Below are 23,537 nucleotides of genomic sequence, written 5' to 3'. Positions count from 1 at the left end.
ATTCTTCGGTTGGGAAGATCCCCTGGAGAATGGGCAGGCTATCTACTCCAGTATTCATGGTTTCCCTGGTGGCTCAGATGGTAAAGAATCCTCCCACAATGCAGCAGACCGGGGTTTGATCCCTGGATTGGGAAGATCCCCTGGAGAATGACATGGCAACCCAGTCCAGTAGTCTTCCCTGGAGAATCACCATGGACAGAGGAGGCTGGTAGGCTACAGTCCATGGGTCACAAAGAGCTGGATACGACTGAGTGACTAATCACAAGTGGGACTTACCTACATCCAAAAATTAGTGTAAGCTCTTTGCAAACATTAATTTATTTGCTCCTCAAACAATTCATTTATTCCTCACAACTATCATTATCATTATCACCATCCTCATCCTCATCTTCATTTTAGAGTTGAAGAAACAGAAGTATAGAAAGGTTGAGTAACTTGGCAAAGGTCACACGGTAAGTGATAGAGCCCAGATCTGAAGCTAGAAGTCCATGCCCTTACTGCTACTCCATGTACTCCATGCACACTTCCAATAATGAGAGTTAGCAGTCTAGGAGGGATAGACATGAGAGTTTTATCATGGTATTTACCTCAATATAAACCTTCTGTGAACCTCTAGCTCCCAAAGGGTGAAAAAAAGACCTAGGTTCTTCTCATGATATTCAAGGTTCTTCAAAATCTGGCTCCAGCTTTTATTCCCCTCTTTTCCCTAACGTTATCACACTCTGCTTAAACAGATAAGCTTAAAAACTGTGAGGCTTGTCTCTGATGCCATTACTTATATCATTTCCCACAAGTGGGTTTATTTTCATCTCACCATACTTATCTATTGACATTCTATCCATCTTAGAAGTCTGGTTCACATCTTAGAAGGCTGATCCTGCCATAATTATTTTTCTTTTAATTTCAAATACAGCTGTCCTTTCCCTTCTGTATCACCTACTGCATATGCAGTCCATTCATTTGCACATTCATTCATTCACTAAATAGTACTTTTCAAATATTGCTGTACTTCATGGCCATTTCTGAATATGACATACTGCCAATAGCAGATTTTTAAATCTTGGAAAGCAGATACTGTATAGTTCCCACTGTTATATTTCCCATGGTACCTAGCATAGGAGGAACTTAATAAATATAGATTCACTCACTGATTAGCTGAGTTATATGACCAAACTTAGGCTGGCAATCTGATTTTTATGAGATTATTACTATAAGGATAAGCTCTCTTTATTTAGAAGCTTCTGTTGTGATCAGTGAGAAACTAAGGATTAGAAAAAACTCACATATGACATAACTATTATATTCCAAACTAAATGTCAAACTGTGCACGAGTGCTCAGTCATTCAGTCGTGACCGACTCTTTGCAACCCCACTGACTGTAGCCTGCTAGGCTCCTCTGTCCATGGCATTTCCCAGGCAAGAAAGCTGGAGCCGGTTGCCATTTCCTTTTCCAGCGGATCAAACCCTTCTCTGAAATCTCCTACTTTGGCAGGCCGATTCGTTACCACTAGTGCCACCTGGGAAGCCCCTAAGGATTTTTTTCTAAATTAAGGAAAGTTGATAAATCTGACAGTAGAGTTGTTTTTAGAACAATGCAGTAGGGTTAAGTGAAATGGATTAATGAAAAGCAATACACTGACTAGTATGATTTAAAATGGAAATAACTAAATATTTAGAAGTTTTTGAAAAATCATAATGAAATAATTGATTTCTAAGAGAGGTTAATGACCATACTTCTCAGACCTTTAAATCTCATCAAGAATCCCTTTTTTCATCCCTAAATAATGAATATAACATCTTTTTAAGATGAAAGAATGATATACATCTTGCAAAGGGGAAAACACCATAAACAGTCTTATTTTACATCTCTAATTTTTTTCTGCCTAGAAAAAGTGCAGTGATTTCTCTTTAACTTGGCAGCTTCCAGTAAAACTGACTGAGTTACATGGTCAGTGAAAAAATAAGACCAGTGAAGTGAAACTAGAAGAACAAGTAGAAGACAGAACAAAAGTATTCAAATCTTAAATGCCAGGCTACTTAGCTTACCTGTGAAATGACTGCAATGGGCACATTTAAAGCGATAAGGTAAAATGGACAGATTTTTGTTTTCAAGAGACATGTAGCTCAGATATGCAGATGACACCACCCTTATGGCAGAAAGTAAAGTGGAACTGAAGAACATCTTGATGAAAGTGAAAGAGGAGAGTGAAAGAGCTGGCTTAAAACTCAACATTCAAAAAACTAAGATCATGGCATCTGGTCCCATCACTTCATGGTAAATAGATGGGGGAACAATGGAAACAGTGACAGATTTCACTTTCTTGGGCTCCAAAATCACTGCAGATGGTGACTGCAGCCATGAAATTAAAAGATGCTTGCTCCTTGAAAGAAGAGCTATGACCAACCTAGACAGTATATTAAAAAGCAGAGACATTACTTTGCCAACAAAGGTCCGTCTAGTCAAAGCCATGGTTTTTCCAATAGTCATGTATGGATGTGAGAGTTGTACTATAAAGACAGCTGAGTGCTGAAGAACTGATGCCTCGGAAATGTGGTGTTGGAGAAGACTCTTGAGAGTCCCTTGGACTGCAAGGAGATCAAACCAGTCCATCCTAAAGGAAATCAGTCCTGAATGTTCATTGGAAGGACTGATGCTGAAGCTGAAACTCCAATACTTTGGCCACCTGATGCGAAGAGCTGACTCATTGGAAAAGACCCTGATGCTGGGAAAGATTGAAGGCAGGAGGAGATGGGGTCCACAGAGGATGAGATGGTTGGATGGCATCACCTACTCGGTGGACATGAGTTTGAGCAATCTCTGGAAGCTCGTGATGGACAGGGAAGCCCGGAATGCTGCAGTCCATGGGGTCGCAAAGAGTCGGACACGACTGAGCAACTGAACTGTAGATTTGTTGACACCACAGCCACAGGGCAGCGCCGAAAAGCCCAAGCGGCGGCGAAGGTCTGAGGGGTCATGTGGCCCTTGCTGGCCACCGTAGGGCACTGAGCCAGGGGCTCTGAGGTCTAGTCCATCCATTTCAAACACTAACCCAGAGTCAGGTGTGCTGCGGGTCCAGCCTGGTGGGTGACTTCTATGCGGTTCCAAAACCCCAGACCATCTCTGAAATGAGAGTTGACTTGTCTAGACTCTGGTCTTTGGAGATGCGAACAGAAATACGTAGCTGGAAATCAGACGTGAGCAGCTGGTGAACAAGGTCGCAGCAGAATTTGAAGGGCCCTTGAGGCTTGAATTGTTGCCTTGACAATCCGGATCCACAGTTATTAGGAACCCGTGTGGCAAGGTCGAAGATCAGAGCCCATAAACATTGGTTGATGTTGAGCTAGAGGAAGAAGCTCAAGGAACGTTCCTAAGCACTGCCAGGGGGTTACTGAGAGAACAAGAGCTGGAGATCTGCTTCTCTTTCCTCTTTGTGCCTCCAAACAGCTCCTCCCTAGACGTAAGAAGATCAGGGGTCTCCTTATGGGGGTTGGTGTGGGAGGCTTTCCAAACAGTCAATTATGTAAAATAGAGGTGGGAAAGGAACAGGAAGAACCACAGTGAAAATGTAGAGGGTAAATTTGAGAGATGGGACAGGAAAAGTTAGGTTGTGTGATGCTAAGTCACTTTAGTCGTGTCCAACTCTTCATGACACCACGAACTGTACCCTGCCAGGGTCCTCTGTCCATGGGATTCTCCAGGAAGAATAATGGAGTGAGAAGCCATGCACTCCTCCAGGGGATCTTCCTGACCCAGCAACTGAACCTGGGTCACTTATGTCTCCTGCATTGGCAGGCATGTTCTTTACCACTAGTGCCACCTGGGAAGCCCAAAAGTGAGGTTTAGTCAGTTCAGTCGCTCAGTCATGTCCAACTCTTTGCTACCGCGTGGACTTTAGCATACCAGGCTTCACTGTCCATCACTAACTCCCGGAGCTTGCTCAAACTCACTTGAGTCAGTGATGCCATCCAACTATCACATCCTCTGTCATCCCCTTCTCCTCCCACCTTCAATCTTTCCCAGCATCAGGGTCTTTTCCAATGAGTCAGCTCTTCTCATCAGGTGGCCAAAGTATTGGAATTTCAGCTTCAGCATCAGTCCTTCCAATGAACATTCAAGATTGATTTCCTTTAGGATTGACTGGTTGGATCTCCTTGCAGTCCAAGGGACTCTCAAGAGTCTTCTCCAACACCACAGTTCAAAGGCATCAATTCTTGAGTGCTCAGCTTTCTTTATGGTCCAACTCTCACATCCATACATGACTACTGGGAAAAGCATAACTTTGACTATACAGACCTTTGTCAGCAAAGTGATGTTTCTGCTTTTTAATACGATGTCTTAGGTTGGTCATAGCTTTTCTTCCAAGGAGCAAAATCTTTTAATTTTATGGCTACAGTCACCATGTGATTTTGGAGCCCAAGAAAATAAAGTTGATACTGTTTCCATTGTATCCCCATCTATTTGCCATAAAGTGATGGGACCGGATGCCATGATGTTCATTTTTTTTGAGTGTTGAGTTTTAAGCCAGCTTTTTCACTCTCTTCTTTCATTTTCATCAAGAGGCTCTTCACTTTCTGCCATAAGGGTGGTGTCACTGAATATCTGAGGTTATTGATGTTTCTCCTGGCAATCTTGATTCCAGCTTGTGTTTCATAAATCTGGCACTGTTAGTGGTCATGCCTTGACTGAAAGAGTGTGAAGGAAGAAACTGAGAGAAGAGGCCTTTTAAAATCAGTTCCAGTGAGGTGGTTCCCTGGGAATTCTGAATGTTGATGGGAACATGCTAAGGAATTGCCACTGCATTTCTAAATATTTCTAAATCTGGTCTAGAGAAAACCAACAGTTTTTATGTTTAAAATTGAAATCTTTAAAGAAAATTTGGCATATGTGTAGAAGAAATTTTGCCTAGAGTCTAATTCCGACATTTCCAGGTCCAAAACAGCCCTGAAACCTTGGATTGTCACCACCTCTGGAACCCAGTTTCTAAATATTTATAATTAGGGGCCTGACATACAAGATCTCTAATCTCTAGCTGAAATTCATTAGGGATCCTTTTTAAATTTAAAGGTTTTTCTCTCTGCATGCATGCCAAGTGGCTTCAGTTGTGTCCGACTCTTTGTGATCCCATGGACTGTAGCCTGTCAGACTCCTCTGTCCATGGGATTCCCCTGATAAGAATACTGGAGTGGGTTGCTGTGCCCTCCTTCAGGGCATCTTCCCCATCCAGGGGGAACCCATGTCTCTTACGTCTGTCTTCTGCTTTGGCAGGCAGGTTCTTTACCACTAGCACCATCTGTGAAGCCCTTTTCTCTGTAAGCCTTAGGTTATCTTCTTATAGCCATCTCTAACATCTGGAAATTGCAAAGTAAACATTTCCATTCTCTAATGACATGACAAAACAGTTCAGTTCAGTTCAGTCGCTCAGTCGTGTCCGACTCTTTGCGACCCCATGAATTGCAGCACGCCAGGCCTCTCTGTCCATCACCAACTCCCGGAGTCTACCCAAACCCATGTCCATTGAGTCAGTGATGCCATCCAACCATCTCATCCTCTGTCGTCCCCTTCTCCTCCCGCCCCCAATCCTACCCAGCATTAGGGTCTTTTCCAATGAGTCAACCCTTTGCATGAGGTGGCCAAAGTATTGGAGTTTCAGCTTCAACATCAGACCTTCCAATGAACACCCAGGATTGATCTCTTTTAGGATGGATTGATTGGATCTCCTTGCAGTCCAAGGGACTCTCAAGAGTCTTCTCCAACACCACAGCTCAAAAGCATCAATTCTGCGGCGCTCAGCTTTCTTCACCGTCCAACTCTCACATCCGTACATGACCACTGGAAAAACCATAGCCTTGACTAGACGGACTTTTGTTGGCAAAGTAATGTCTCTGCTTTTAAATATGCTATCTAGGTTGGTCATAACCTTCCTTCCAAGGAGTAAGCGTCTCTTAATTTCATGGCTGCAGTCACCATCAGCAGTGATTCTGGAGCCCAAAAAAATAAAGTCTGACACTGTTTCCACTGTTTCCCCATCTATTTCCCATGGAGTGATGGGACCAGATGCCATGATCTTAGTTTTCTGAACGTTGAGCTTTAAGCCAACTTTTTCACTCTCCTCCTTCACCTTCATCAAGAGGCTCTTTAGTTCCTCTTCACTCTCTGCCATAAGGGTGGTGTCATCCGCATATCTGAGGTTATTGATATTTCTCCCGACAATCTTGATTCCAGCTTGTGTTTCTTCCAGCCCAGCGTTTCTCAAGACCTGAGGAAATGCTGTAGAAACTCTTTTGTAAAGGTTTATACCCTTTTTGTCCATGTTCTTTTTATTTGTAGGCATTGTATAGTTTATATATATATGCATACACACACATACATACACATTGGGGCTAGTATGAGAAGGTAAAACTGTAGTGAACTTACAGTGACAAATGGAAGAGGAACAGACATATAAACAGGCAAAGAATGTATTGACAGCAATAGAGCTGAAGTGTAGAAGCTGTGAGGGGATGAATGAAAGAAAAATGATGTTCCAAGTACTCATCCAGGCAAACATTTGGTACATGATTTGTTTTTGATACAGTTGTAATGAAATTCCATTCTTCTCTGTGGAACAACAGGCCAGATCTTTAGCACATTGCTGCCTGGTGCCCAGTGGGCAGCGAGTGCCTGATTGCCAGTACCACTTTTTAGCGCAAGTTCATCTGCAGGATATTAAACAGATTGCCATCCTTTTGATATTTGTGAATATGAGTAGTAAATACCATATTGATATGACTCAATGGATTTGTTTCAGGAAAAAGAAAAAGACAAAGAGGAGGGCGAAGAAAGGAAGAGAAGGTGGAAGGAAAAGAAATTCACGTTACTCCCTGAGATGAAGGGATGAATTAGGTAAGTCAGTTGTTTGGAGGTGAGTAGCACACTCTGTACTTAAAAAGGAATGGTACCTCTTCCAGTTCACTCCCAATTTAATGAGTAAGGGAATGGCTCTCCAAAGAGTCTGCAAACATTTTTTTTTCAGAAATAGCAAATAGCAAATGAAGAATAGCAAATGTGTTTTATTACAGTTCAGAATTTTCCAGAATGTGCCTAGCTTAAGTGGCCATAAACAGGGTATCTGTGTATGAATATGTGAGTATGCACCAAATTATTTGCTATGTTTATAAGAAATTCATAAATTATTATTAGCTTTACTTTCCATTTTATAAAAAGTCATAACAGAGTTGTTTGAGGTAGACAAAGTTCAAGTAAAGCCTTACCAACTGGATAAAGCTAAAGGAACATTAGAGTATAAAAATTAGATGGTAATTTTACTCCCACCATCTTTTTAATGGCATCTAGTAAGTTATTTAAGTTTTTCACTTCTTTTATGTTAAAAGATGTTGAGTTAGGTTCTCTCTCAAGCCCTGTCCACCCACAGGCTTTACATCATACAGGTGGTCTCGGAGTTTTCACTGGGAACATTGTTTTTGAAAATAGTAAATTCTAGGCAAGTTATCATATTCTCCTGATGAATTATCTCCTAAATTCTAAAGCTATACCCTTTTTGGATTGGGAAAGTGATTTTCTTATTCTTTATCTCACTATTCTCAACTGTGTGAGATGGTATTGTATTTACTCTAGACTTTGCTGCAAAATTACTCTCGGGAATCTTATTAGTTCTGAATGAAAAGAAAACAGCATGGAAACACATTTTCCATATCTAATGGTCATAGAGTAGGTTTATAATGTTCCACCTAAATAGGGATTGTTTAATGTAACGTTTATACTGATGTATTGAGAACAAGGGCTTACCAGTGAGTGAATCAACAGCTTCCCTTTTAGTTTATGGGTATCAATATCAAAACAATCATATAAATACCAGATATTAGTCACAGACAGATAATAATTAGGAGTATTACCAGGTGAGGAGGGGAAGATGCGTATCCCTCTAAGTCTGATGTCCATTGCTGTCACTCCTAGAGCTGCTTGCACATGGGTACCACACAGGATGTCTCCAGTTTTGAAAACTCATGGACTGTAGCCTGCCAGGCTCCTCTGTCCATGGGATTCTCCAGGAAGGACTTCTGGAGTGGGTTGCCATTTCCTCCTCCAGGGGATCTTCCTGTCTCTAGATGTTGACAGGAAGATTCTTTACCACTAAGCCACAGGGTAGCCCTCACAACCTGTGCCTTTGGAAAACAGTATCAGAATTAGATGTTTTTCATTCTCCTGGTTAGTGTTTGAGCTCCTGCTCTCCCACTCACACATATGCCTGACATTAAATGATGACTTGCTGTTTCATAACATGCATGTGAGGAGACTCCATCATCATAATTTAACCATGTAGTTCTGCTTAGTGGCAATATAGAGAAATTATTCATTAGCTAATTTTATGATAGAATATACAGAAGCTCCTTTATAGCCTTGAGACAAAGTACTATAATTTATCAATACCATATAGGTTAAATTATGAAAATGGGACTTATAAATCCAAAGGTATTAAAAAAAAAAAGCTGATAACCACATGAGTATAACACTCAGAAGTGAGAAAGAATGAGATACTGAGTTTGAGGACTTTTAGCCTGATTTTCTTGTGGCATCTTTGTTTGTGACTTTTCATAAGGTCATTTGCAGCAGGTCCCAGACTGAGAATTATGAGCAGATAAATGAAATGGGAAATTAATTTGGTTTAAATGATACTAGACATTATCATGTACTTCTCCAGCCTAATCACACAAATGACTTCAAATAAAGCTGATAGACCTTCTAGAGACAGAAAGTAGCACACCCCATGCTAGCAGACTGTAGAAGCAGAGGGTACATCAGTATGCTTAATAGAAAACAGCCAAGATCAACTAACTGAGCAAACTTTGGTTATATTCCTTCAGAATTTGAGGTAATTTTTTTTCTTTTTTAAAACTTTTTTTGAGGTATAATTGATGTATAATAATCTGCACATATTTAAAGTGTTCAATTTTGACATAGTCACATTTTATATGTCACCATAATTAATGAACATATTCACTCCTTCCTGTTTTGCTTTGTGGCCCTTTTAATCATTTTTCTTACCCGCTTCTGCCCACTCTTCATTCCGTTCCTCCCCACCCCCCCACCCCCGCCTTCTATTTTCTATACCACTGATTATTGTACTCTATTTTATTTTCTTATACTTTGTATTGAATTTGTTATTCTATTTCCAGTTTCTTAAGATTGAAGCTGAGGTCACTGATTTGAAACTTTATCTCTCTTCTAGGCCTTTAGTCCTAGAAATTTCTAAGTGCTGCTTTAGTGATATGTCAAATTTAGTTATGGTGTATCTTCATTTTCATTATGTTCCAAATATTTTTTATTTTTCTTCTTTATCTTTTCACCTTGGGGATTATTTAAAAGTTTTCAACTTAGTGTCCAAGTATTTGGACATTTAGAAAAACATTTTATTGATTTATAATTCCAGTGTTCTCACATGGCATACTTTATGTGAAATCTTTCTAAATTTATTGAAGCTTGGTTGATGGCCTAAATAAGATATGTCTTGGTTAATATTTCATAGGCACTTGAAATGAATATGTATTCTCTTACTGTAGGGTGTTATGGTATATGAATGTCAATTAAATTATTTGATAGTATAATATTGTTCAAATCTATAGTATTGTTCAAATCATTGGTTTTTCTACTTGTTCTGTCAAATGATGAAGAGATATTGAAATCTCTTACTATAATTGTAGATTTATCCACTTTTTTCTTTCAGTCCTATCAGATTTTGCTTTATGTATTTTGAAGCTTTATTAGGTATATAAATATTTAGGATTGTTATATATCTTTAATGAATTGACCTTTTATCACTGCAAAATGACTTCATCTATCACTGGTAATATTTTTTGCTTTGAAATTTACTTTGTTATTAATAGTCACTTCAGCTTTCTTTACATTAATATGAGCATGGTATATTTTTTAAATCCTTTTTCTTTTTTGACTATTTTGTTCCTCTTTTTATGAAATATGTGTTTTGGAGGCAGTATGTATTTGAGTCTTCTTTATATGACAATCTTGCTTTCTAATTGAGGTGTTTAAACCATTTATATTTAATGTTCTTATTGGTATGGTTAGGTTTAAATATATTTTCCTGTTATTATTTTTCATTTTTCTATCTTTTCTTTATTTCTTTTTCATTTCTTTTTTGCCTTCTTTTAGGTCAAATGAATATTTTTATAGTTCTGGCCTATGCACTAAATTTAATTCTTTTTGTTTTGTTATTTTAGGATTTAGAGTAGTAACAGTGTAACTTCAAATGATATTATATTACTTCCCGTATATTACACGAACCTTACAATATTTTACGTTTCCATTTATCTACTTCCAACTTGCTTGCTATTTTTGTTTTATATATGCTTAACTCCATAGTGTATTATTAGTTTTGTCTGAACAATCAGTTCTTTCTTTTCTGCTAGAAAATAATGCTTCCTGTAGTATTCCACAGTTTTCCCCTTTTGTTTCTGACATATATCTAGCTAAGGCAATTAAATTAAAAGGAAATTGTAGGAAATATTGTTGAAACCATAATATACTGTTTTATATCAATATAAAACACATACTAAAATAATAAATACTAGTTCTTTAAAAACCTTTCTACTGATAATAGTATGTGTATTCATTGCTCTAAATATATATGTATATATGTTTACCCTAAAATATTTATTGTGGTGGTCCACATAAGACTACCCTTCTTATAAATTTCATCAGTGGGTTCTCTATATGAAGAATATAAGCATATATGTTATACATACCAAGTAGAGTACATAAAAATGGAGATATGAAAAGAAAAAGTAAAACATGCCTTTTCCCTATATAATCTACACAGAAAAGTAGTGTAATTGGTGAGGCATGTAAAATGTCTGAAGAATTCTGACAAATATCTTTTAGGAAAATATCTAGGCTATGAGAATGCTACATTTCTATTATAAAAACTAGTGTTTCCCTTAAACATTCATTAAAGGTATTGTAGTTGCCCTAATATGTGCAAAAGAGGACTTCGGGATCCATTATAAACAGCAACAGTTACAAGATGTCCCTCAGTTTTAACAGGGTAGTTACACCTCTTAATCAAATGTGTGTAGCACAGAGAGCCAAATCCTAGTCCTAAGGGTTAGAAAATGTATGATGAAAAATTCCATAGACAGAATCTCAGTATTCTGTATTTTAGAGGGAGTGAAGTAGGATTTTATGACAGTGGAGGGGTTGACTCCTAGTGGTTGGCCTGACCTTAACTGCCGATGTTAAGAAATACACCAAATATTTCTGCAGCATTTTCTGCTATAATTTATTTATTTCCAGCCAAAGGTCTACTTCTAGGGTTCTCATAAATCATGAAGTTAAGTGTTCAATAAATGAAGTCAGAGTCTATTATAGCGTCATCACACTAAGAGTCAGAATTGCTCAATATTTTTCATTTTGTGAAAAGCTCACATCTCAAGAGTCCATGCTTGGTATTATGAAAATATACTTGAGATGTATCTTGCTCCAATTAACATTATCATGCTAGTCACTATAAAAAAACCCAAAGGCAGACTAGAAAAGTTATTAGATTCACTACTTTCAGAAGGCTGACCTGTAACCCAACCCATTGACTTCATCACAGCTTTCTTCCATGTAGAATAACGAATTTCACTTTCTGTGGCTTTGATCTGTGGTTCAAACTGTTCTATCATGATGGTTGACAAATCCTCGGGTTTAAGGCTCCAGACGTTCACCCCTTCTGCAGCTCCTGCTGCCATGGCAGCTCCCAGTGCCATTGTTTCAGGCATGGAGGCTTTTATTACTGGAATATGCAGAATGTCTGCTTGCAGTTGCATAAGAACTTTGTTGTTCGTCATTTCTCCATCCACCTGCAAATGACTGAGTGGAATTCCACAGTCACGGTTCATGGCATCCAGAATCTCTCGGGTTTGGAAACAAATAGCTTCCAATGCGGCAAAAGCAATATGACTCTTATTGGTGAACTGAGTGAGCCCACAGATGATCCCTCTCGCAGTGGGCTCCCAATAAGGTGCGTATAATCCTGAAAAGGCTGGGATGAAGTAGCAGCCATAAGAAGTACCTGCTTCTTTAGCAAGTTTTTCACTTTCTTCTGAGGTTTTTATAATTCCAAGATTGTCTTTCAGCCAGTGAATAACAGCACCGCCTATGGCCACAGAACCTTCCAGTGCATAAAAAACGGGCTTGTTTTTGCCTAGCTTGTAAGCCACTGTGGTCAGGAGGCCACATTCAGAAAACACGCATTTATGACCTGTATTACATAGTAAGAAGCAGCCTGTCCCATATGTGTTTTTGGCTTGTCCTTCCTGGAAGCACATTTGTCCTACTAATGCAGCAGACTGGTCCCCCAAGCATCCAGATATTGGCACACCTGCCAGGGCCCCAGTTTTCATTCGTCCATAGATCTCAGAAGAACTCCAGATATTTGGAAGAATGTCCATCGGGATTTCAAAAAAATCACACAGCTCTTTATCCCATTCTAAAGAATGGATGTTGAAGAGCATCGTCCTACTTGCATTTGTTACATCTGTGCAATGGATACCTCCATCAACTCCTCCCGTCAGACTCCAGATAAGCCATGAATCAATAGTACCAAAAAGAGCTCTGCCTTCTTCAACAGCCTTTTGAGCTTTTCTCACATTGTCAAGAATCCAGCGAAGTTTCACTGCGCTGAAGTAAGTGCTAAGTGGAAGACCTGTCTTGGACTTGACGAAGTTATTATTTCCTGGAATTTTTTTACTAAGAGTCTCAACAGTAGACTGGGTTCTTACATCAAGCCACATCACAGCGTTATAGAGCGGCTCACCGGTTAATTTGTCCCAGACCACGGTGGTTTCCCTCTGATTGCTGACACCAATAGCCTTTATGTTGGATATATCAATATTCAGTGCTTGAAGTTTCTCACATGTTTTCTCTATACATTCATTAACAGACTGAAGAATTTGCTTAGGGTCTTGTTCTATCCATCCTTCTTTTGGGAACTCTTGGGTTAATTCCACTCGATGGTGACTAAGTACTTCTGATGTTTTCGAACTGAAAACCATAAAATTAGAGTAGTCCGTACCCTGGACCACTGCCCCCACCAACGGCCCCCTAGCTGCTGTTTTCGGAGCGGCCATGAAACCAGTGGGTCGGCTCAGCTGCTCTGGTGCCGTTTCTCGTTTCCCTGGTGATGGAAGCGTTGGTCGGGGAGGGGCACGCAGGACGTCAACAGCGTCAGGCTCATCATAAGGCGCCGGCGCCATTGACTGCCCGCTGCTCAAGGTAACCTTTGCCCTCAGACCAGCGCTGTCTCTTCTCACTTGATTCCTTTGGCCCAGGCTCCACCACCAGCCTCTCAATTATCTTTTAAGGAGATTTAAGCTCTGAAGAGCCAGATATTTACCCACAGAATTACCGTACTTGTGCTCATCACTGTATTGCGTGGATCCACATTTCTGTTACCATTTTCTTTCTGCCTGTAAGATTTCCCTCATTATATCTTGTAATGTGGGTTTGTTGGAAATGCATTTTTTATTATTTTTGAATATCTTAAGAGGATTTAATCTAGTATTTAAAGATATTTTCTATGGGTATAGAATTCTTAGCTATTTTTTTTTCTTAAATTTCAGTGCCTTGAAACTGTTGCTCCACCCTCTTTTGTGTTGTTTCAGGTGTAAAATTCATTGTTGAGCTTACTTTTAAAATGTCTGAAGCCCATAGGCCACAGCGAGAGATGCTTCAGGCCACAATTAAGACCCGATCCAACCAAATATATTTGGGCTTCCTCCTAGCTCGGGTGGTAAAGAATCCGCCTGCAATGCAGGAGACTCGGGTTCTATTCCTAGGTCAGGAAGATCCCCTGGAGTAGAAAATGACAACCCACTCCAGTATTCTTGCTTGGAGAATCCCCATGGACAGAGGAACCTCGAGGGCTACAGTCCACTGCATTGCTAAGAGTAGACACGTCTGAGTGACTAAGCACAGTTCTTCTCTTACTGTCTTTAAGAGTTGTTTTCTCTTTATCAATGGTTTTGGTCAGTTTTATGATGATATTACTTAGTATAGTTTTCTTATTTTCTGTGCTTGCAGCTCATTGAACTACTCGGGTCTATGGGATTATGTATTTCATCAAATCTGTAAAACGTGGGGCCATTATTTCTATAAATATGCTGTATTTTCCCTTTCTTCTCTGCTTTAGGGACTCCCATGACATATATTGGTGTTATTCCAGAGTTTACTGATGCTCTACTCATTATTATATTCTCCTTCTGTAGTTCATTTTAGAGAGTTGCCCCTGCTATGTTTTCAAATTTACTAGTCTTTTCTTCTCTTGTTTAATCTGCTGCTAATTCATCAAGTGTATTTTTCACCTCACACGCTGTAGTTTTCATCCCTAGAAGTTCAATTGGATTTTTAAAAATATTTACTTAGGTTTTTGAACACATGGAATACAGTTAGAATAAATTTAATTTCAGTTTCTGCTAATCCTAACATCTGTGTCAGTTCTGGTTCAATTTTGACTGATTAATTTTTATCCTCATTATATCTTGTATTTCTCTGCTTCTTTGCATGCTTGATAATTTTTGATTAGGTGCCAAACATTGTGAATTGTTTGGATTGGATTGGTTGGTTTGCTGGTTATTTCTGTGTTCTTATAGGCCTCGAGCTTTGTTTTGGGATGCAGTTAAGTTACATGGAAACAGTTTGATTCTTTTGAATCTTGTCTTTTAGATTTGCTACTAATAGGTGGAGTAGGACAGTACTTAATCTGGGGCAAGTTATTCCCCTTACCTCTGATAAGATCCTTCAGGGTACTCTAACCAAGGCCCATGAAAAATATTTTTTTGGCTGGTGGAAATAGTCCCTATTCCCAGTCATGGGTAAATGCTGGATACTGTTACCTTTAGTCTTTTAATATGCACCTTTCCCCAGTCTTATGTAGTTTCTTTATACACATGTGCACTGATCAATACTCAACTGAATACTCAAAGCGGACACTCTGAAGGTCTCCAGAGTTCTCCTCCTGTGTAACTCTTTTCTTTCCAGTACCATGTCCTGCAGCTCTAGCTGCCTTTTTCTCTCTGAATGCTCAGCTGTATCTCCTTACTACAGAGTTTACACTGAGCTTCACCTGGGTTTCCCGTCTCAGTGCTGTGGCCTCAAATTTATCTCAAGTAAATAGGCTGGGGAAGTCATAGTATTCATGCTATTTGTTTCTTGCCTCTCAGAGATCACTATCCTTCATGGCTTGGTAGTCAGCATCTTATAAACTGTTGTTATGTAATTTTTGACTTATACGAACTGTTACAAGTATTTTATTCATTTTTAATTGTTTCAGATGATAAATGAAGATAAATCTAATCTCTATTACACCATCATTACAAGAGTGGAAGTCCACTTAATAGAAGCTTAAAGTTTCAGATCAATTATAAAGTTGGTGAATAAATATTTATATGTTCATTAATTTAAATTTACAAAATGTCCAATCCCTGGTGGCTCAGAAGGTAGAGAGTCTGCCTGCAATGCAGGAGACTTGAGTTCGATCCCTTGATCAGAAAGATCCCCTGGAGAAGAAAATGGCAACCCACTCCAGTATTCTTGCCTGGAAAATCCCACTGACAGAGGGAGGGGGACCTCTGGGAGGCTACAATCCATAGAGTCACAAACAGTCGGACACAACTGAGCGACTTCACTTTCAATCCATGAATGACAGTTTTTTGCATTGGGCCACAGGCTATACTTTCAAGTTAGCTCAGGGATGCAACTCATTTATTCTTAGTGAATCCAACAGAACTAATAGAAAATACCATAAAAATCAGCAGCAATATTGTTATTTTACTATTTTAACTGGATCACATATTTCTTTTAAGTAAACTCTTTTAAGGAAATCAGAAAAACAAAATTAGCAACCAGACTTAATTTGAATAGTAGGGGATTGAAATAATCAGAAGGTGGTACAGATTTTCCTGATAATATATTTGTTAAGTTTTAAAAATTAACCAGAGCTTTTCTAAGCAAAAATGTAGAGACAACACTAGTATGCTTATTTACCATACAATGTTTTAATTCACATGGAACAGATTAAAAATTAAAATTTTTTCTTCCTAAATATTTGGCAATAGTAGACCTTCTGTATATAGATTAATACATTCAATAAAAAAAATTTGACCCAAAGTCTCTTCTCTACTTTTTCTCTCTCCTACCACTTCAGTATATACACACAAATGTCTCAGTTATATTAGTTTTTGAGCATGGAATACTTTAAGCATTTTGTGTTTAAGTAACATATATAAAGTCATAAGTTCTGTCTGTAAAGAACTTTGTTTGCATACTAGTTCCACTGTTAATAAATTATAGCCACTAAATAATCAGATAATAAGTATCTCAAATTAGTTTAGAAAGAAAAGTTAACCAGATTAGTTTAACTTTCTTAGAGTAGTTATAAACTATTGCTGCATTTAACCAAAGCTGACTAGCAATGCTTTTTGTTTGCTTAAACTAACTCCACTATTTTTTCATTAAAAACATAAAAACTTGATTATTAGTCTGTAATAGCCTCCATACATTTTAGTTTAAACACCTCTGAAATGCTCATTGGCACAACCTTATTTTTGAGGATGTTATACTTTACTAGGAAATTATTTCACTTTGCATCATCTTCCATACAAATGCAGCTCCTGTAATGGTGGACATACTATTCAGAATAGTCCCCTCAAACCAGATATGTCTTGAAAAAGTCTTTTGATGTAAGATTGCTACAATTAGAGTTGTTAAATGAATTGACTTCCTATTATTTATTTACCTTTAAGGTCACTCTTCAATAGTGTATGCTCAGTCACTTCAGTCATGTCCTACTCTTTGCAGTCCCGTGGACTGTAGCCTGCCAGGCTCCTCTACCCATGGAATTCTCCAGGCAAGAATACTGGAGTTGGTTGCCTTCTCCTTCTTTACTTCTGTAGTGCAGTTACTTCTTAATATAAAATCTTTTAAATGATGTCCATGCTGTAAAGTTTAAAATTTATTTGTTCATCCAGTAACATGACAACTGTCTTATGAGAGGCTGCTACATATGGGCTCTTTTTTAGACAATATTATAGTGACACAGGAAACATTCTTCCTAACCTTATTACAACATCTAAGTTAAGAATAATCTTAGCTACTTGTCTATGTTGGCATATCTTCCTTTGTACAAATCTTTTTTAGAGAGCCATTCATTTAATTATTATTTTTCCCCAGTCAAGCCCACTAAATTATAAGTTCAATGAAGGCAGGTATTTTGGCTATTTTATTCAATCATGTATCTTCAGCATTTAGAACAGTGCCTGACCCTAAGCAAAAACTCAAGAAATACTTATTGAATGACTTAATGAGCACCACTATATATGGTTCTCACTTTAATTATCATAAACTCAAATTAATTTTAATTTTGATTGCTGGACGGTTGTTGGTTATTCATTTTGAAATCTAACATAATAAGGTAGATTGATGAATAGATAAAAACAGGTAAATGAAAAGATATATAGTAAAATTAGTATTATAACATATTAATTGTAGAATCTGTGTGGTAGACAAATGGTGTTGGTTCTTTCAACTTTTCTATGTTTGCCGATTTTTATAACAAAGTATTAATCTTCCCTCTTAGCTCAGTTGGTAAAGAATCTGTCTGCAATGCAGGAGACCTGGGTTCGATTCCTGGATCAGGAAGATCCCCTGGAGAAGGAAATGGCAACCCACTCCAGTATTCCAGTATTCTTGCCTGGAGAATCCCATGGACAGAGGAGCCTGGTAGAATATAGTCCACGGGGTCCCAAGAGTTGGACATGACTTATCAAGTAAACCACCACCATAACAAATTAGGGAAATGTAATACAAATAAAAAGCTGCAAAACAGTTAATAGAGATCTGTTTCATACAGGTTCTTTGTTTGGAGGGATAGTTGAAGGAAATAAAAGAGTCAATGCCAAGTTTATGTTAATCTGAGAGATTCTGTGGTGGCATAATCTACTTATAGTTGTTTGTCTCAAGGAAACTTAATTGTGAAATATTTTTTGTTAAAATATTAGCACTTTATTGTAGGAATTTTCTTCTGCTTTTTATAAACCTTGCAAATCTTAGGAAGCCAGCTACAGGTTTAACACTTTGTTTGGTTTTAACAGGAAATAACAGGCATTGAAGAGTGCTCATTGAAGAGTACCCTTTTCAGTCTCTAATGAATGAGAATCCATTCTGGAAGTTTTGGTTTTACTGAATTTGCATGTATCTCATCTTGCATTTGAGAGTGTGCACCCTGATGGTGAGGATGCTGAATTATATCGATTGTGGCTAGGAAATTTAACATTTTTTAGGTTGTGTCATAACCAATGCATCATCACAGTTGGTAATCTTCAAAACACTGACGCATTTTTCTACATGCTGTTCCCAAATGTGCTGGACCAGCTGTTGAGAGCCACACCATCCAATCGCCTGGAAGACCTCTTCTTGGACCACAGATCACCTAACATACTATACCTCTTTGTTCTAAGAAAGAATGGAAAAATTAAAGCAGGCTACCGTGGTTTATTACTCATGTTTTCTCTGTTAAGCATGGGCTATGGGAGTCACTGCATCCACATTAGGAGGTCTTGGCATTCTAGGTAAGCACTCATAACAGACAAGCCAGTGGGTTTAATATTCACAGCTATGAAAGTGATTGTATGAATGCGTGAATCTTGAAATTTTTGATTGTGTGTATGTGTATGTGTGTGTGTTCTTTGTCATTTTCCCAGTGAAAATTGCCCTGACACTGATCTCAATGTTAATGTATTCCTGCTTACATTTGACTTTGGAATATGTTATGGCTAATTATCATTACACAGGATGAAAGATCAGAGCCCTGAGTGAGGTGCTTGGGTTTAGGAACAAAGGGAGGCCAATTCAGCAACCTGGCTGTAGGCCCAACAATTGTAATCAAACATCTTGAAACTGGTGGGGTCTTTGCCTCTATTTTTTTTTTCCTTTTTCTTCCTCACTTTTTGAAATGGGATAGTGGAAGGGAGTTAAGGGTTTGAAGGGGCTGAAATTTCCCCTTGAACATGATGTCAATATGTTGGCATGTCTCCTTTTATTAAGATGCCATCCAACTGATAACAAGTCCTGCTGTGTTTTACCAACATAAAAAATTAGACTGGAGACCAAGGAGCGGCAGGTGGCTTTTGGCACCAAGAAATAATCACACTTGATGTGGAAAGTAAAGTAAAAGGAGCCATCTGTTCACTGCAGGAGGACGTGAAAAATCACATTAACATATTGTCACTAACATCATGAAATACACAGTTAATAATAAATTTAGTTATCATGGCAAGTCGTGTTGGATACTTTCTCTGAAAATGTAGAATGTGAAAGATTCTCTGTCTTGCACACCCCATCTTTTCTTTTTTTGGGGGGGGGAGAAAAAAATAGACATTAAATCTTTACCTGGGATGTGTGTGTATGTGACAGAGTTGAAGGGAAGAAAGTGTTTCATTTTAAAGCCTGGCTGTCACTGATTGTTGCTGACTAAGTGAGCAAGAGTCTTTCATGCAGATGGAATAAATAACTTGTTTGATTCTGTCCACTTGTCACCTACCATGTTCTTCTATAGCCTGTTACCTGGATGGAGAAAAAGAGATGTAGGCGAGAAATTGTTTGTTTTGATTATGTCACTTGCACAAGACCCAGAGCTTGCAAACCCTTCTATGAAAGGCACAGAGGTGGCGGAGTGCTGCCTGAGAGGAGAATCAGAGGCTGTGACCTTCTCCTGAATGTCTAGTGGGCATCTGAATCTGCCTTTCGTCAGTAAAGTGTTCTGCTGCCTACTGTCAGAGTGGATTTTATGTGTGATGCCTATACATATTTTACAAGAGAACAAATGTATTAAAGCACCATGATGGCAAAGTTTTCTTGCACTTTTTTTGTGCATGTGTTGTTTACATATGTCAACAAAATAAAGAAGCTGCAGGGGCTTGAGGTCAAACTAAATTTGAGCAAATTGGTGTTATTGTTGCTGAGTCATTGTTAGAGCTGCCTTGTGTTTACACACCTTTTGCTGTAGCAGTGTGCTATCTGGCCTCTTATAATCATTGTTCACTATCACTGCAAATCTGTGACTCAAATCCACATTATTAGCATTATTAATCTGATGATCTCAGTCTCACTATTTACAAAATTATACTTGTCATATAATAGAATTCTAATGAATAACTTGACCAAGAGTATTTCTCTAGGTATGGTTGTTTGTTTATATCCAATCGTTATCACTTTTGCTAGAGAGCAGCAATATATATAGATAATTTTAAGAACATCTGTATGTAATTGTGTAAAGAAAATTAGAATAAAAATCCAGATTTTAGTTCCAGCTCTGACTCTAACTAGCTTTAGGATATTTTGCAAGTTAAATTATCTCCTAGGCCCCTTTTTCATTAGGGATAAAATTTAGGAACTCTAAAAAGGAACTTATCCCTTCTAAAATTTAAAGATTTTAGAATATGTTATCCAGTGAAACTTGATTTTTATTATAAGTTAATAGGAAACGGTGTACATGAGCAGTCATTTTGGTCATACATGTGCGTGCTAAGTTGCTTCAGTCGTGTCCAACTCTGTGTGACCCCATGGACTGTAGCCTTCCAGACTCCTCTGTCCATGGGATTCTCCAGGCAGGAATACCCGAGCGGGTTGCCATTTCTTCCTCCAGGGATCTTCCTAACCTAGGGATAGAACCTGTATCTCTTACCTTTCTTGCACTGGCAGGCAGGTTCTTTACCATTCGCTCCACCTGGGAAGTCCTTGGTCATACATATTTACTCATAAAACCTGAATGACCCTGGAAGGTAATGTGTGAATTTGGGTTGCCAGCTTTTATCCATTCAGTTGTGATGGCATTTGGAGAGAGATCTGCTTTGTTGGGAGGGAGGTGGTTGGTGGACTTGTTGTCTGTTACATATGTGATAGTCTATCACCAAAGCTAAATGTTACCCTGTATTCTTGACTTAGGTATAGACTCTGCCTCCTCACATAAGTCATCAGCATGTTTCATGAATGGAGACTTTTATCCCTCAGATATGTTTCTTAAAAATGATACAATTTCTGTTATTTCAGTTAGATGATCTGGACACAGAATCCACTTAATGCTCTCCGCTTGGATCACATGCTAGTTCACCTTCCTGGACATCCTTCCTTCTCTCCTATACCACCTACCAAAAGGTAAACTCATTTTTCTTCTTCATGGAAACCTTTCTGACCCCTTAGCCTTAGTTTAGTCCCCCTGTACCTTATACTTCTCTTTTTCTAACAGCCATTGCTCTTGAATTAATTGTTTGCTGTATGACATCTCTTCTGAACGATAAGCCTCAGGAAGACAGCCCCCTGTCTCTCTATTATGGTCACCAATATATGCCAGGCATTATTGCTGTTTAGTCACGAAGTTATGTCTGACACTTTGTGATCCCCATGAACTGCAGCACATCAGGCTTCCCTATCCTTTACCATCTCCCATAGTTTGCTCAAACTCATCGAATTGGTAATGCCATCCAACCATCTCATCCTCTGTTGCCCCCTTTTCCGTCTGCCCTCAGTTTTTCCCAGCATCAGCATCTTTCCCAATGAACTGCTTCTTCATACCAGGTGGCCAAAGTATTGGAGCTTCAGCCTCAGCATCAGTCCTTCCAATGAATATTCAGGGTTGATTTCCTTTAGGATTGAGTGGTGTGATCTCCTTGCAGTCCAAGAGACTCTCAAGAGTCTTCTTCAGCACCACAATTTGAAAGCATATAGAGTATTTAATAAGTATCATTTTATTGATTGATAGTTGGTTACTCAGGTTTTATCAGGTTTAAGGGAATGAGTTTTTGGCATTAGCATTATCCTGTATTTATCCTGAAAGTCTCTGACACACTTTAGGGTGCTGTTCCAGGGGTTATCTGTGCCTATGGAGACACAGATAGAGCTAGTCACTCTTTTAGTGTCCTTCTGGAGCAATTAGAATGTCTAAAGGACAACCTAGCCTGGACATCAAAATAGTTCATGGCTCCTCCAAGGCTCTTGGATTCATTTTTATAATAGCCTGAAAATATATTATTAGAAAGTTGAACTATGTACTTAATAAATTCTCAGCTGGTCATGGAGCTGATCCAGTAGTCTGACTCTTCCAAAGCATTTAAATCTTACCTGGGCAAGCATTCTTCAGTAGACTGGAATCCATCATTTTATCAAATCTTATTTGGCTTGGGAGAAACAAATAAGTTTAATTTTATGGACCTGAAAATTACCAGAGAAATATGTTTTATAATATCAAGTAGAAACTATATATCTCTTCATGTGTTACCTTGCCATAATGTTTAGAATGAAATGAATTTGCCAAGTGACTAAGTATGTGAAATGATAAAATGAGTTGCTAGTGTTCTCCCAAATTATTGTTAGAACTGATATTTAGATAGAGTCATCCATTTATTACATGGAAAATACATGCTTAACTCATATATTTATCATTTTAATACATATTTACTGAAACATGATTATCATTAATAAATAATATCAATAGTAGGAAACATACTTACTACTCTATTGCTTTATTAACTGAAAACCTGATAAAAAAGAGCCACCAGGAAGGAAAGTGAATAATCTTTCCTGTGACAGTCATCTAAAAAGGTAGATAAAACCAGGAAATCATAGTGAATGATAATTATACTCTCCAGAAAGTTGCCAAATGTTTAGATTAGGCTGGGACTATTTTACCACAATGCATAAAAATTACCTTAGACCCTCAGAGGCAGTCATACACACTGACAAGCATTTTCAGAATTGACAGTCTCCCTTACCCAGTCGATATTTCATTCCCTGCATGCTGGGCTTCTTTGCGGTTGTTGAAAACCAAGGCAGATGGGCACTCCAGTCAGCCTGAGGGGACAGGAATAGCGCACTTCAGAGCCCCGGGTGCCGTGAGATACCTTCCTTTCATCAGACAGGCTAATAGACCCACGGAGGCCAGGAATTCAGTGGTATCCTAGAGGGTATTGCAGGTGGTCATCATTGAAGTGCCTGGTAGGCTTCCTGCTGACCACTGATTTCACCGAGAGTGTTGAAAATATAGCTCTTTCACTGTGACAGCCAGGCTTTGACATGAAATAGCATATTAGAGAAACTCTGATGGTTTTGCAGTATGGAAAACATTCAGAGGTTGATGCTGAAGAAGCATTCTCATGTTTCTCTCTCTCTTTATTGTGGTAAGAACACTTAATGTGATATTTACCTTCTTAGCAAATTTTTAAGTGTAAAATGCTGTATTGTTATCTTAAGGTACAATGTTGTAAGATCTGTAGAACTCATTCATCTTGCATAACTGAACTTTTATACACACTGATCCAACTCCGCATTTCCCTCTCCCCTCAGCCCCTAGAAACCACCATCCTGTTCTTTGCTTCTATGAGTTTGACTGTATTTGATAACCTGTATTGGTGGAATCATGCAGTATTTGTCTTTCTGTGACTGGTTTCTTTTCTGTTTTTGTTGGCACATCTTTAGTAATCCCATCTGTCAA

The 23,537-nt window shown here is 38.5% G+C and overlaps 1 protein-coding gene and 1 long non-coding RNA gene across 2 annotated transcripts in view; one reads left to right on the top strand and one right to left on the bottom strand.

The window, feature by feature from the left end:
* Window positions 1–6,788: 6,788 nt before the first annotated feature.
* Window positions 6,789–23,537, top strand: part of LOC145543239 (uncharacterized) — a 153,437-nt gene continuing 136,688 nt past the window's right edge. The window contains exons 1-2 of the long non-coding RNA XR_014080571.1: window positions 6,789–6,883; window positions 21,101–21,205. This is a non-coding gene — a long non-coding RNA (uncharacterized LOC145543239). The remainder of the gene's footprint in view (window positions 6,884–21,100; window positions 21,206–23,537) is intronic.
* Window positions 11,267–15,683, bottom strand: GK2 (glycerol kinase 2). The gene has a single exon (XM_081584010.1). The coding sequence runs from the start codon at window positions 13,249–13,251 to the stop codon at window positions 11,461–11,463; it is 1,791 nt and encodes a 596-aa protein (XP_081440136.1). The 5' UTR covers window positions 13,252–15,683; the 3' UTR covers window positions 11,267–11,460.

The sequence above is a fragment of the Giraffa tippelskirchi genome, chromosome 1, assembly GCF_054371585.1.
Source record: "Giraffa tippelskirchi isolate mGirTip1 chromosome 1, T2T-mGirTip1v1.2.pri, whole genome shotgun sequence".
NCBI classification, from domain to species: domain Eukaryota; kingdom Metazoa; phylum Chordata; class Mammalia; order Artiodactyla; family Giraffidae; genus Giraffa; species Giraffa tippelskirchi.
This window is presented reverse-complemented; position numbering and strand designations above follow the sequence as displayed.